Source organism: Octopus bimaculoides, chromosome 4, assembly GCF_046866305.1.
Source record: "Octopus bimaculoides isolate indiv1 chromosome 4, ASM4686630v1, whole genome shotgun sequence".
Taxonomy (NCBI): domain Eukaryota; kingdom Metazoa; phylum Mollusca; class Cephalopoda; order Octopoda; family Octopodidae; genus Octopus; species Octopus bimaculoides.
In genome coordinates, this window is record NC_142931.1 from 28,844,970 (window position 1) to 28,861,630 (window position 16,661).

Genomic DNA, 16,661 nt, shown 5'->3' on the forward strand with positions numbered 1-16,661 from the left:
ATATTTATGTGGGTTTTTTTAATATTTATTTTCATGATTGTATAAATAGAGGCTTGGCAGAATTGTAAGTCTTGAATAAAATTTTATTCTGGCCTCTTGCATTCCGAGTTCAAGACCTGTTGAGGTCAACTATACCTTGAATCCTTCTGCATTCAAAAAAGTAAAGTAAGAATGTGTTTTGAAGTTAATTTAATCAACTTATACTTATATCTTCCAGACTTCTTAAAGCAAGTGCAAAGAACAGCAAAAAGATATCAAAAGTAATCTAGATGGTAATCCAATATAAATATAGATTGAAGATGGAGTTCTGAGGTCTCATTTATTGTTCTTTTTTCTCTTTCTTCTACTATGATTGCTTTTCTTTTCCTTTCGTGTCTTACTTTTTCTCATTTCCTGGCCTTTGTGTTGTAAGCCTTTACTTTCTTCCTGTGCCTTTCCTTCTTTTTTCTTTTATATACTAACTATTTTTCTCACTCCACCAATGCTTCTCTTTTTTTTTCCTTTTGAAGAAGGATTAATACTCAAAACATTAAAACACTCTCTTTCTTCATAAAATAATACCATATTTGTCAAACATTGTTCTTCCTGTGTTATCCTTTTCTATATATATTTTCAGAAAGCAAGATATTACAGCTGAAAATCCAGGGCAAATTTTCTTAGTGCTGCTATCATTTTGAGAAAAGATGAGAGTATAAACCTCCGAAACCACAGCATTCCTGAGAGAAGCAGTGATCTTGGGTATTGTTAGTTTTTTAAAGAAGTGTCTGATGAAGAGTATATTTATGCTCACATAATTATTAACTTGTTCCATTATAGTTATTCTTAACCACCTTAAATAGGAAGTTTTGCATCTTCCTGACCTATATTCCAGCTCATTTTTATTGTAAATGGTATAGAAGTTTTACACTCTCAGAAAATAAATAGTTATTTGCATTAGTTCACAATATCCATTATATGTGATTAAAGAACAATATCAAAGTTTCATCGAAATCACTCTGGATCAGACACGCTATCTCTAAGTTGTTTCATTATCACATTATCATTAGCTGCAAATACAATATTCGGTTATATACTTATAAGTACTAGAAGTGTTTTCCAAGTCTTTGTGAGTTTCTAAATGGCAACAATTATGGTAAATGTAGATACTTCAGCAGCCATGCATGCATGTATGTAATCATCATCTCCATTTAACATCCCATCTTCCATACTGACATGGCTAGATGGTTCAACAGGGACCAGTAAGCCAGAGGGCTGTGTGAACTCCAATGTCTGCTTTGGCATAATTTCTACAGCTAGATGACCTTCCTAATGCTAATTACTTTACAAATGATAATAATAAATACACACACATATATATAGGAATGCAGATAATGTGAAGTATGAATTGCTGTGGGATGACTAAATAACCTTAAATTTAAGAATAATTTGTATAAGAACTATCGAAAACACTTTCTTTTGTTTATTCAGTTAAATATATCAATGTTTTATGTTCACTTTTCCATGCTGGCATGGGTTAGAAAGTTTTGAGGCAGCGTGTCACACTTTAATCTTGGAAGCATCAGCCTTACAGATTTATAAACATTTCTGATGCCAACCCGTTTTGTTGCTTTTTATAACATAAAGGGATATGGTGTAACAATTCAAAAATATACAGTATACTCTCTCTTTCACACACACGCATTTGTCCATGCCATGAGATTATATTAACAATGCATATACATATCTATCTACCTTTCCATTTATATATAATATAGGGATACACACAAGTATATATTCTTTGTTGTTGACTGCAAAAGCATTAATGTTTCTTTATAAAAACAGCATGGGCTTTTAAAGAGAATGAATAGCTACTTGTGAAACAATTAAAGAAACCTTTCAAAAGAAAAAAAAATAAACACTCAAACATGAATAATCCTCCAAATTAATGCAAAACTTCTTTATATTAAATGGAAATGAATTGTGGTATAACTTTAAATATAAGCTTCTAGCAGTTTGATATCAACATAATATATGAAAAGAAACTCACACACAGATATAGGACACTTCTGTTTGAATGGAAGCCATTCAAATAGTGATAGAAACTTGTATCATCAATAAAACATACTGAAATGTAGCACCAGGTTTCTATAATGCCACAGGCAACAGAACAGAAACTATTTAACCAATTCAAAATGTATATTGTGTTAACTATGTGATGAAACGCTGCATCAGAAAAGAAATATAGGGTGGAAAATTACTCTGTTAAATATCACTTGAATTCAGAGACAATGATTCCAACAAGTTTATTAGATTGTTGCTGTTTAGCCCCAGGTCATCCCTAGGCAAACAGACTATGATCAAGATCATTCCAGCGATGAATATTTTTCTTTTTCTATATTTATAACCTATAGTGTTTAGTGTGTCCTCCTTTTACTAAGCAGTAGACTGTGATTTGATGGAGATTTGGCTGCTATTTCTAGAAAGTTTAGAGAGCATGCAGGTTTCTTTGTCAGTTTATTGGCATTCAATTATTGTTAAATATCATAAGGATTATCTTAATTGATTTCAATTAAATATTAACCTTCACAAGTTTTATGAGCTACAGTTAGTTCAATCATTTTACATAACACATTAACTATTGTTATTAATTATTATTGAGTTACCTTTGATTCACAATGTTAAACTCATGAATGGGAAACTTGATATCTCCTGGATTAGATATTAAGTGCATCACAAATTAAATTTCTTCAGCCAGTTTGCTATCTATTACCTATTTTGTTAAAAATATTAATAAACACAAGCAGTTTCAATTAAATGCAAATGAAGTGTTAACAATAGAATATAGAATTATAAATGAATTTGTTCAGTTATTGACATGATATAAACTATGACAGTCCAAATCATGTTGGGTTTGTGTTATGAGGAATTGGAACTTGTCAAAACTTTCGTGATGCACTCGCCATCATTGTTTTATGTTTTTTCTGTGCTGGTGTGGATTGTGCAGGTTTTCTGGTTGATACCCTTCCTTTACTAACCCTTATAATCACTTTTTACGACATGCAGGGTCTTGGAGTACATATGCTATATGCTTTCATAATATTCTCCTTGTTCATTTGTTTAGCATCTATGTTTCCGTACTAACATGGAGTAGATAAATACATATTGCAAAGACATTGTTTTACAGCCAGACCCCCTTCTTATCATCAGAAGAAACTTTAGCCCATTCTGCAAATGATGTATGCTGCCCATATTTGGAATGGTTCTGCTGAAATACACACTGGCATCTTGGACTGTACCTTGAGAAGAGCTACTTTACTGATTAGCATGCCATCACTAACAGAGACACTCCATCTTCTTGCTCACATGTGTGCTGTCTCCTCTTTCTGTCATTAATATAATGGTATCTGCTCCTTGGAATTGGCTAGTCTTGTACCTCTACCGCTCAAACATCTCTGACCTAATTGTTTTTCCATCTTTTATCACCTTTGTTGCATTTAACCTCCCCTTTTAGAAGCTTGCTTGTTGGCTCATAATTGTCTGATGTTAAAAGAATAATGAGAAGAGAAGAATCAGAAACTGGGAAAATAAATTTCATAGTAGGGCAACCAAAACTGATGATATCCGTGCAGAACTGATGTGGGACCAAGTTGGTGCATTCTATCCTGAACAAATCCCCAACAAATGTTCACTAATCCAAATAGGATATAGTGTACTCTATCAGCTGACATCCAATAGTTATATGCCTATCCACTAGAATGACTATTTTGTGTAATATATTTCTTTTCATAGTAACTCAGATGTTGTGGTTGTTTCTATAAAAGCTCAATGTTGCAACTGAGTTGAAACGACAGAACAGCTTCAACTCGAGGCAGCGAGCTAGCAGAAACGTTAGCATGCCTGGCGAAATGCTTAGCAGTATTTCATCTGCCGCTACGTTCTGAGTTCAAATTCTACCGAGGTCGACTTTGCCTTTCATCCTTTCAGGGTCGATAAATTAAGTACCAGTTACACAGTGGGGTCGATGTAATCGACTTAATCCCTTTGTCTGTCCTTGTTTGTCCCCTCTATGTTTAGCCCCTTGTGGGCAATAAAGAAATAAGAACAGCTTCAATTCAAACTGATTTGAGCTTCTGGAGTAAACTTGGCCATAGGAAATTTGTCTTGAGCAAATTTTGTCAGAACAATTCTTTGGCTTTATATTTGAAATATGGTTTCACATTGAGTAAAGCAGATAAAAAGACACTGCAGCTTGAATTATTAATCACTAATTGTTTTCATAAGTTAATTTCCATAATACTTATACTAGTATTTATGCATTTCAAATTCTTTTACTTCCTATCATTGTGTAAAGTATCTGGTGAAGATAAGCTGTTGCTCCAATTGCATTTGCTATGAACAACTAGAAGAGAAAGTAACATAGGTCAGTCAGTTCTTGCAGAAGCAAAAGATTAGAAACTACATTTGTCTTATGAGTAATCCATTTAGCACTCATAGGAAGTGTTATGTTCATATAGCATTAAAGACGGAACAATAACATCAGCAAAATATTAACAATAATAAGCAATAATATTTGTGGTTTATGCATAATGTTAGAAAATTATTGTGAGGGATAAATTAGAAGTAACAACCTTAGAGAGATTTCCCAAAGATACAGCTTTTAATTTTCTTCTGTATCTCAAGTTTCACACCTTGGTAACAAGAGAGCATTTTTTATTTTTGTAGTTATACTGTCTACTAGAGATGGTGACCAAATTTTCCTCATATAAAAGCCCACCATCTTAAACAAAGAAGGAAACACTGAATGATGTAGCACAGTAATCTAAAAGGCAAGATTGTCATGGTTGAAAGATGCTTTTGTGCACAATGAGGGCTGGTCTAAAACTAAACAACATCTGTCATTGAAGAATTGCCAAGCTACAACCGTCCTATGGAAGATGAACAATACTGTCACTGAAGCACCTATTCTACCATCTTATAATGTGTTAGCAGAGGGCTAGAATAATGACAGTGCTGGGCATTATTGGTCGTACAGTTTTTACTGAACAATTTTCAGATAAAAGATTAATGGTAACATTTAAAGATTCTTAACTTGGTTGGATTTTTCTTATCAAATTTATAGCTAATATTATTATCATGCTAAACCTCCTACTACATCATATGAAGAGAAAAAGCAGTAACAAACAAGAACAATAATAAAAATAGTGAAGAAGAAATGGAAGAAAGAAAACGACAGGGGAGTAGTCATTCAGTTTCTGATTGATTAAACATTTTTCTCTTAACCCTTTTTTCTTAAACCACCTATACTTAAACAAAGATTTGTTCTCGTCTGGGAAACAATTGATGGTTGAATATGCACTTACCATATAATACCATACTTTTTTCATCACGCCCAAGTCGATTGGAAGCCTGACATGTATAAACTCCATAATCATCTTTTGCTATCTGTCTTATACGTAAGCTTAGTGTGATGGTATATTCATCATCACCATAAGCATCTATTCTATACTTCCATCCCGTTTGCAATTCTGTACCATTCTTTCTCCACATTGTAACACCTTGTGGCATAGCAGTTATTTTGCATTCTAATATTGTCTCTTTTGCTAATGCTTGTCCAATTCTTTTGGTAGGTAAAAAAATCTCTGGTGCAACTGAAAAACAGAAAAAAACAAAACAATAAATAAATATAACATAAATAAGAACCAAATCAAATGGCTAAAATAAAGGCGAGGTTTGTTCAGATTTTGCAAGATGGTATATTTTATTGCAAGAAGAAAGATTACTATATAGATATTGAAATTTGACCCATGCAGAAAGAATACTGAACATATATTGAGAGGCTGCAGAAAGAGAACAATCTGTATAGTTGTTTAGTGTAAACAGATTGTGTGATAGGAATAGTCATAATTCATAGAACTGTTAATTCTTCCGCCTCTGGCAATGTATTATGCAGATTTAAACATTTGTATATTATTGAAGGTATTGGATATGACAGAAAGGAGTGAGCTCTCAGCAGCTCTTAGCACATTATTTTAAAATATCTACAGTCATAATCCAATAAACCATTGTTTCTGAACACTTCTCTTTACAAAGTCAGCATTTTTAGTTCTTTCTTTTTCACCCAACCCAATTTAGTATCTTCTACAACTTGGTATCCGAACAGTAAATCCTCAATCATAGAATATGAACGATAATTCTCAGAAAAGAACACTGAGAAAAATTTGAATTATTTGCCTTGCCATGGGATATAACAAATGAACTGGAGGAAAGTGTCAACTAGAACTTATGACCTTGTGACTTCATTCATGCACTAAGGACTTTATTCTAAAAAACCATATTACGTACTATTTTCATAATTGAAATTTTAATAAGGTGGCGATTGAGAAACAACTTCATCTTTGGATTGCTACTTAATTACTATAACAGAATAGATGTGTCAGAATGGCATAAAATGATATTCTAAATATTTACTAATTCAAAACTTACAAAAGTTAATTTTTAAAGATTATAAATGCATTATTCTTCAAGATGAAAAGTACTGGTGCTGCTGCCATGTAAAAAGCACTGGTACTGGTGCCACATAAAAAGCATTGGTGTTGGCTGCATGTTAAATGCACTAGTGTTTGTACCACATAAAATGCACCCAGTACACTCTGTAAAGTGGCTGGCATTAGGAAGGGCATCAAGCTGTAGAAACCATGTCAAAACAGACAATGCAACCTGGTCCAGCTACCATCAAACCACCCAACACATACCAGCATAGAAAACAGATGTTAATTAATGATGATGACAAAGAATGGTTGAATACATAGTCATTGTTACTTGTGAACTTCAGTAATATACTTTTAACTGCAAGAGTAAGAGTTCTGTTATAATCATAATTCTCCTTATACCATTAAAAAATATTATTGTTGCTGTTGTTGTCTTCTTTTTTGCATTAATTTATTCCAATTCTGATATGGCTACTTAACTATAAGGGACAACACACTATTGGACAATAATAACACTCACTACACTGCCTCAGCAATATACTGGAAGATAATCAGGCACATAGTACAATACCACTAACCAACAATACACAGTACATATGAAAATACAAATAGGGCCCATTACAGAATAAGATATGTGTGCAGACAGAGTTTTGTGCTTAAGAAGTTTACTTTACAGTTATGTGACTTCAGGTGCAATCTCACAGCAAGGTACCATAGTGAAATTAATAGACTGAAACAAGAATTTTTGTTGTTGGTGACAAATTTAACACATCAGCTGGATCCTTGGTGCCCTTAGAGTAGTACACATTTTTGCAAGCATTTTGATCAGGTCTCCATTATAAAGATAATACCTTCTTTCCTTACTATCAACTAAGCCATTAAAAGAGAAAAAAAATGCATTTTAGACAATATCTTGTTTAAGTTTAGGTAAGGCTTGATCAAGAAGACCTATAAGGAGAGACATTCAAGTCACAAGAACTTTGAGTTTTTTAAAAGATATGTAGGTCTATTACCTTGGTTAAAACTGGCTTGCCTACTTACTTTAGATGTTATAATAATAATAGATAAAAGAATTGTGGAACTTAATAAAGACTACTTATTTTTCAGTAGAGCTATATATTTAGCTGAAGGATCAGCCAATACATTTAAGTAGAATATCACACTAATATTTTTTAAAGCAAAAGTTGATAGTGACCTCAAAATTCTGACTCAAATGCATTCATACCACCAACAGAAGAAGGTAAGAGAGAAAGGAAGAGCAAGTAGGGGAGAGAGAGGGATGGATGGATGGATGACTAGATGAATAAATAGATAGATAAACACAGAGATTGTCCAGAAACTTACTGATATTTAAATGAATACATTGCTGAGAAGTATAGAACATCAGCAACCTTTATTGTTTGAATATACAGAATATTGTGTACACTTCATATGTAACACGTCATCCAAAATTGAAATCAATGTGTATTAGTTGGGCAGACCAGCTGAAATATTCTGCCCTTGACAATAGCATATTTCAACTGACCTAGCCACCTGTCCATGATGGCCCTTAATTAAATTCAGACAAAGTGTTTGCTTTATTTGAATAACTAAGATACCATTAAAAAAAAAAAAAATTATAAAAACATAATATTGTCTATTCTGCTAGTTCATAGCTTTGGGAATGATGTCACATGAAATATTCAATATCTCTAAGCAAGGAACCCTCCATTCCTCATCAGTGAAATTACTGCCATTTTAACCACTTGAAAAACCACCATGTTTCCCTACTGGATTATGTTGGTGGATAGATAGACAGATAACTATACAAGTACAAAAACTGATAGATCAAAAGAAAGAAAAAAATAGCTACACCTTTAGAATGAAACAAAGGAGTCAAGCAATTTCAATGACAAAAGAATTCTGCTTACAAAAAACATTGCAAGAGTTTGATTTGATGAGTTAGATTACATTATTTAATACCAACAAAGTTTGACAAAAGAATATGTTTTTTTAAAGACTTGACATTTATTAGATCAGCTGTATTATTTCATTCAGTGTACATTTAATATTTATGGTAAAGAAAGGAACAAAATATATGGTTAACCAAAAGCAAAACCTAGACAGACAACCATTTTAATTCAGTTTGATAGAATGAGAGAACAACTAATTATTTCTCAATAACTAATGCTACCCACCTCTTCATCAAATTGACATTTACTCCATATTTATAAAAATAGAAGGGAAACTTTTTTTGAAATGTTATTACTTCTCAAGGTTTTAATTCTATTCAAAGACAATGGTAATGTTATTGCTATTCTTAAAGTCAATTACTTTTTAAACATTTTTGTGCTAAGTTAAAATTGATTATGAGTGATATCTTTTATCAAACCTAAGAATGTTGGCAATAATCTTTGGATGGAAGAACAATATGAGTTATTAAATATCTGATAATTAAAATTTTTACAAGTAAACTATATTAATAGACCTTTCAAGTGAGTTCATAAATCAGGATTGTATTAGTTTACTTTGGTAGATTCAATTGCAAAATCAATTACTGATCTGTAAAGTGCATAGAATTCAAATTGTGGTCAGAGCAATTTGTATATCTGATGAAAACTGTTTCTCTCTGCTTTTAAGAAGTAAGCTACAGCTTATTCTCTAAGTCCTTCCTACTGTCAATGATTGATCATAGCTTTTTCTTTTTAATAAATTCTGAAAGTAGTTAGACCAAGTAGTATCAATAAAATGCAGAGATACAATTTGCACTGCTCATTCATCAAAGCAGTTAATATACTAATAGATCAATGAAACAGTCACTGAATCATACTCTGATACTGTATGCCATGTGGTTTCAAATAATATTGTGATGCACTAACTGATGACACCAACACTAGAGAAGTAGCTGTGGCCACAAAACTAAATGGATGTCACAAGCCCGTGATTTACAGAGTGAGAAGTATGAATGATAGTCATGAGAGGGATGTCTAGTAAGAGTTGGAGGGATAGAAGTAAGCAGTATTCTGAGATGGGCATGTATATTCAATACAACACAATGTGACTGAGATAGCACAGGGATGATAGGGGTCTTTGTGATCCAGGAGACAGAGCAATGACAGAGGCTTGCAATGCATGGGAGAGAAAGAGTATAGTGGCAGTCAGAGTGCTATAGGGTACTGTCAGGCAGTATACAAAAGGACAGTGGAGGTAGAATGAAGTGGGTGAAGCCATACAGTGTAGCTCTTTATATATAGGCTGTGAAATGGAGTCGAAGGTATAACAATGTCAATTTGCAATCCTTACAACTATGTCTCTCACAAAGAACCCAGAAAATCCCAAACATCAGAAAATGTACTTTCCTTCTAAAACCAAGCTACAAACAAGCATATAGGTGGAATTGTGAATGGCTTTTCTTAGCTAGCTATATTGCAAAATATGTGACAAAATATGCTGCTGCTGCTACTACTACAGAAACCAACACAAGACAATATATTATGTTCACAGCAGAACACACACATAATCTTAAACACCATTAAAGATTAAATATTCCATTATTCAACCATCATGAAAATGTGACAAACCTGACTAGAACCTGAAGTAAAGTGGAGGAGGGGTGTCAGTATTTTCAGTAATGACTTAAAATTGTCACTGTATCACAGGTAGCTTGGACACAAAATCTATCATAAAATGACAAAGGTGTCTTGGTCAAAACTTCTGCAGAAAATGATAACTTCAATGGAGAGTGTGCAGTGTATGTGAGAATCAGTTTAACCCTTTTGTGTTGTGTTCCTAGTGTAGCAGGAATAGCTTAAATGTAATCTCTATCGGATTCCTGAATGGACAACACATGCAGAAAAAGAAGATAAAATACCGAAAATAGACAACTGATCACATTGTAGCTCTGTAGCCTATGAAACGAGCATGTGATGAACCCAGCACTTTGGTAAATGAGCAAGGCTTGGACTCTTTACAGTTGAGGAAATTATTGATGATGTTTCTTCTTCAGCTGAAGAGTTTACCCTAACGCAGACAATGAGAGTGATTTGGACAATCAAACAAGTGAAAGTGATGAGGGAAGTAGAGATCTGAAACAAATATGGTAGTTGAGAGATAGGCCCATTATTGTTATTCTGAATTTTTTGTGATTCTATCCATTAGTTTACCTGCAATCATTACTTTCGAGCTGTGTATGCAGCTATTTATTATTTTGGCTCAGGAGCCCAGGTGAAGGGTAAAGCTAGACATAGGACACAGATCTGAGGGAGTTAACACAAACATCCCAGAGACACTAGTATCTTAAAAATCTTAGGTCAATGTTTCACTTACTGAGAGGAAATAGCAATCATGTTGACCATCAGATAGAGAGAAAGAGCTCTGTAACATAAATAACAATGTATAAGAAGGAGCAATACTCTTCCATTAAAAATACCCACAAATATTTCCAGTATAGCTAAAATAACTGCTATATTACAAATGTGAAAGGATTTATATAGATAGTAATAATGCTAGACTGAGAGAAGAAAATTTGAAAACAAGGAAAAGAGGAGAAAGAGAATAAACAGCATCAGATCTTTGAGGAAGAAACTTAGAAGCCCTTACTAGTCTTTGTTATACTATCATTTGGATTAATTTCAAAGCTAATTATTTTCATTCGGATTTGCATAATAGATTTCTGTTTAGATATACATCAAAGAAAAAGTAATAAGAAAAAAATCAAAATTAACTAAAGTAAGTAAATGACACAATCTATCGATTAATGATCAACAACATATGTCTTTAGTGTCCTGGAAAAATTCAATCAAAGTGACAAAGACAGACTTATGGACTGAGATTACACAAATATAATATACATAATATGTACATACATAAACTTGTACTTCTATAGGTATAATATACATTAATACATATAAACAAATAAAATACACATTTATACATACACAAACACTCACATACATATTCACATGTAATTACAAGATTAACTATTTGAAACTTTCCATTAGAAGGTTGATGGAGAGAAAGAAAGGATCAACGACGGAGAAACAGAAACAAAGGAATAGATAGAGGTGGGGGGATACAGAGAATTACACATTGTTGGATAAACAGAGACACAGAAATGGTACCTAAAAGATAGAAAATTACATAAATGTAGAGACAAATTGATAGCAACAGAATTAAAGAACAACAAGGGGAGAGACAGAAGAAAGATGGATGAGAAAGAAGTCAAGAGAGAGAAGACAATGAAAAGGCCACAAAGCAAAGACCATCCTTGAAAGAGTGTATTTTAAGGATAGTATCTGTTGTTAGAGTAATGCATTTAATACATGCAACATAGAATTGATAACATTTTATGTAAATGCTGTCTTTGATTCTAGCAGGATTAACTGGTAGCACTACAGTTACTTGCTCAAGATATGCATAATTAATTCTATAATCCCTTGAACACAATTGTATACATTCAGCTGTTTATATTTAATAGATGATATTGTAGAAGCTGATCCATGTTAGCAACTCTTTCAATTACAAAATGAAGGCATTTCAGTTTATATTACTAAAATTCTCTGGAAATGTATGAGTGTCACCTCATCGTCATCACTTTTTTTTTATTTCATATTAGAGTCCTTATGTTGAACCAAAGTATATCCTTACTATTTTTCCAACTATGAATATTAATTTACTGGATTCAGCCTTATCTTTCATACTATATTTTATATTACTCTTGGTTATAAGTTTCCAACAAGTTTCCAGATCATTCAATATGTGAAATACTGATTCCCTTTTGGAAGCTTAAAGTGACAAAAGATTGCCTGTGAAACTTGTTGCAGAACAAATCCCACACAGAATATTTTGTTGAGCCTCGTCCAGGAAGATCTGTAGAGCTCAACAAGGACATTCTGCAAACCCTGGTGGAACAAAATTCCATTGTAACTGATTAGAAACTAGCAGAGAAGCTTGGATTTGGTCATTCAACCATTCATTGACATCTGTGTACCATCGGAAAAGTCAGCAAATTGGGTCAATGGGTTTCTCACAAACTTTCCGAGTCTAATTGTACGCAGAGACTGAATGTGCACTCTTCTTTGCTGTCACATCTCACAAACGAACCTTTTGTGACCAAATAGTGACTGGTGAGTAGAAATGGGTTCTCTATAAAAATGTTAAGTGCAGAAGACAGTGGGGTAGGGAAAGGATAAACACTGGCACACCAGGCTAAAGAAGATCTTCACCCACATAAGGTGTTGTTATTTGTTTGGTGGGATATGAAAGGTTTAGTCCACTTTGAACTTTTAAACCCAAACCAAACGATAACAAAGGAGATCTACTGTGAACAGCTTGAGCAGCTTAAGTCAGCACTAGAAGCAAAATGACCATCTTTGGTTTTAAGATGAAAGGTGTTCTTCCATCAAGATAATGCTCAGCCACATACAGCGAGGATGACATTCCAAAGGCTGAATAGAAAATGATGCCCTACCCACCATATTCACAGGACATTGCCCCATGTGATTATTATTTATTTTGCAGTCTTCAAAATCACTTGGACGGAAAAAAAATATGAATTCTGTAGATGAGATCAGAACAGTAATGGAGGAGTATTTTTTGACATGGACAAGTGGATTTTGCAAGTGGGACCTTGCAAATCTATCAGATACATGGAAGAGCATAGTAGAAAATGAAGGAGAGTATATTTTAAATTAAAAATGAACTTTGTTTATCTTAATTTTGAAAAATAAAAGAAGTATAAAAAAACTGCATTATTTATGGGATGACCCAGTATTTAGTCTCTGTCTGTCAAATTTCGCTAACAAAACACTGGTCTACTTAAGACTGTTTTAATAAGAGGACACTTTACTAAGGTGCTACATGGTAGGATTAAGCCACAAACCACATAGGTGTAAAGCAAATTTCTGATCCACACTGTCATGTTTGCACCCATTCAATAATCTAATAATTTTACATGATATCTGTCTACCTGGAGGTATGAAATGTAAAATCAACACCATTAGACTTGAATTGAGGATACAAAAGAACTTTAACTAAATACCACAGCTTGTTACTCTATTATTTATGATAAAATATCAGTAATCAAACCAGTAACACAGCAGAATAAAATCATTTGACAATACTCTCAATGTCCCCAAAACTGATTTTGCACTAAATCAAAATAAATCAATATTGTCTTATTCTCTTACTTATTTCAGTCATTTGACTGTGGCCATTATTTTCTTATAAATTAGAAACAATATCTTAGTAATTTTGTTTTGCTTGTTTATTATTTTATGTTTTAAATCCAATTTTTCATGCTGTTATTAGTCGGATAGCTTTTACAAATATTGATATTAGCATATTGTTGTCAGAGTAAATGATTTTACATGCTATTTTACCCTTAACTATTCAACTGTGAACCTGCAATGATACTTATTATCAGTCAAGCAGAATATTGAAAGCGTTCTTTTGTGTTTTACCTACAGGCATATCAGAATAGTTAAAACAAGATTTAAAGTATTTGAAAACCACTGAACTTCATTACTAGTTGCCGATGTATGATATCTACATGTATGAAAGTAGACATGTGAATGCTTGACCAAGTATCTGAACTATATTTTGTGTCTGCTTTAGCTTAGGTGCTATCATATTAAGAAAATTTCAAGCAATTGTTAACAGGGTTAGGACTAATACAAATTAGTGTGGAGAAATAACAAAGTAGTATAGTATATATTGACAGCGTGCTAATGACTTGCAGAGAAAATCCTCCAACATTGTAAAGGTGATAGTATTATCATCAGAAGATCTGAATTGAGTATGTTATTAATAAGATATTACTGGTATCTTGACATAAAAGTTCATGTATTAGATATGTTTTTTACTTTCTGAACTCAGATGATGCTATTATTTATTTTGGATTTCATCTCACTCTGAGATCAATAAAACAAATACCAGTCATATCAGAAGGTTGATTCAATATACTGTATCTCTCCCTTGTAAACATGTGAAAATTCTTAAATTTTCACTGGAGTTGATAAAATAAATAATTTCTTACTTGTTACATTTATCAATCCCAGAATAAGGTATTACTTCTATTCTGATCAATTGTTAACCTTCAACAAAATACAATTTTGACACACACAAGAGTTTGACGATACTGATATTAAAGATAAAAACATCTTCAACTGATATGTTTTTTTTTTCCTGACATGGTGAAACCAGCCAGAAAATATTTGTTTGAAACACTCTTGAAAGATACATGAAATTTTTGTTCAATGCAGCACTGGCATTGACCACACTCAAATGGTGCTTTTCATGTGCCACTGGCACAGGAGGCAGTCAGGTGGCACAGGCATATTTATTATTATTATTAACATAGTAGTTGAAAATATTTATTAAATCTTACTTGTAACATATTCTTCATAATCAGATAGTACAAAATACTGGTCTACTCAAGTTGCCTAAATAATCTTGCCTCATGGAAACATTGGTACTTGTTAAAAGATTCATCCGTACATGAAACCAATGGTTGCCTTGTTAACCCACAAATAATGAATATTATCTACCAAAGCAGTGTTGAGCACCCATTTTCACTGTATGACATTAGCATATATATATATATATATATATATATATATATATATACATAAACATGCATGAAAGGCTTCTTTCAGTTTCTCTCAATCAAATTCACTTACAGGACTTAGGTCAGTCTGTGGCTATAGTAAAAAATATTTGACCAAGTTGCCGTGCAGTGGTACTGAACTTGGAACTACGTGGTTGAGAAGCAAACTTCTTACCACACAACCATGCCCGCACTTTCTTAACTATGTAGACACACAAGAAATAAAGCAAGTGAATATTTCTAATACAATTCTGAATTACAATTTTTGTTGTCTAAGAATATTTTTTATCAAAGGACAGCATGCTTGAAATTGATATGAGAATTAAGAAATATGTATTTTCAAATAGTGGAAGTATACCAACGACTGGTTTTAAAAGAGAAAATATTAAATGGCTTCTCACAATTTGTTGTACATGAGCATAAACAATTTTTATAAGTAAATACTTAAGACTTCTCTCTTTCTCAGTGACCACCAGTACAATTTTCTTAAAGCTAGATCTACAGAAAATGTATTTTCTTAGATAAAGTATTAGTTGCTTTACAAATATGAGTAAAAACAGTAATGTTCCATTTACATTATCAATGACTTACACAAGGAGCAAGTTCTTCCTACTTAATCAATTCACTGGTGCTATCTGTCTCTTATCACTTGGAGTAGAAATTGATTTGTAAAGCATGGAGTTTTCTTTATCCCTTATATTTATTCTGGTGTACCCCAACATTTAGTTATGCTTCTCACAATTCTCTTTCTTTACATTCATGATCTGCTTGATTTGTAACCATACATACACCCTCATAAACGACTACACCCTTCATTCATCATCGTTTAACGTCCACCTTCCATGCTAGCATGGGTTGGACGATTTGACTGAGGACTGGCGAACCAGATGGCTGCACCAGGCTCCAATCTGATCTGGCAGAGTTTCTACAGTTGGATGCCCTTCCTAACGCCAACCACCCCAAGAGTGTAGTGGGTGCTTTTACGTGCCACCGGCATGAGGGCCAGTCAGATGGTACTGGCAATGGCCACGCTAAAAATGGTGTTTTTTCCGTGCCACCTGCACAGGAGCCAGTCTAGTGGCACTGTAGATTTCAGTACAGAGGTCATTCTATCTTTTCATGTCACTTCAGAATTGTAAAGGTTTTATAAAAAGAAACCTCAAAATACATGCTTCAATGGGTATATGACATTGTGATCTCTCTTAATGACACTAACATAAATGATACAAATATCAAGCAATTTGTTAATTTATAAGACTAAACCTAAGCAGGAAAACTTCTGCAGCTAAAACATTAAAACTCACCAGAAATGCTGAACCTTACAATCCTTGATGATATCTCAAGATAAGCAAACATGTATAACATTACAAAATATCATTGTTCAAACTCGAATGGTAATGGCTAAGTTTCTTCTTCAGAACCAGAAAATACTTCAATTCTAGTTAGATAATGGCCTTATACAAATCACCAGTGTGATTCATATTAGAGTACTACTCATATATTAGGGAAAATATTGCTGCTTTTGCATGCTAAATAATCGTCCAAGGCTGTGAGCCTCTATGTGGTCACTTAAGCTATTAGAGATATTAACATATCATTCCTCCAATAGT

At 33.1% G+C, this 16,661-nt stretch overlaps 1 protein-coding gene across 7 annotated transcripts in view; it reads right to left on the bottom strand.

Moving 5' to 3' along the window:
* The window catches only part of LOC106882996 (opioid-binding protein/cell adhesion molecule), a 794,708-nt gene that overhangs the window by 29,106 nt on the left and 748,941 nt on the right, over positions 1 to 16,661 (bottom strand). For all 7 annotated transcript variants that reach the window (XM_089350587.1, XM_089350588.1, XM_089350586.1 and 4 more), the window contains one exon: positions 5,340 to 5,627. In XM_089350587.1, the coding sequence (XP_089206713.1) occupies positions 5,340 to 5,627 (288 nt within the window). The remainder of the gene's footprint in view (positions 1 to 5,339; positions 5,628 to 16,661) is intronic.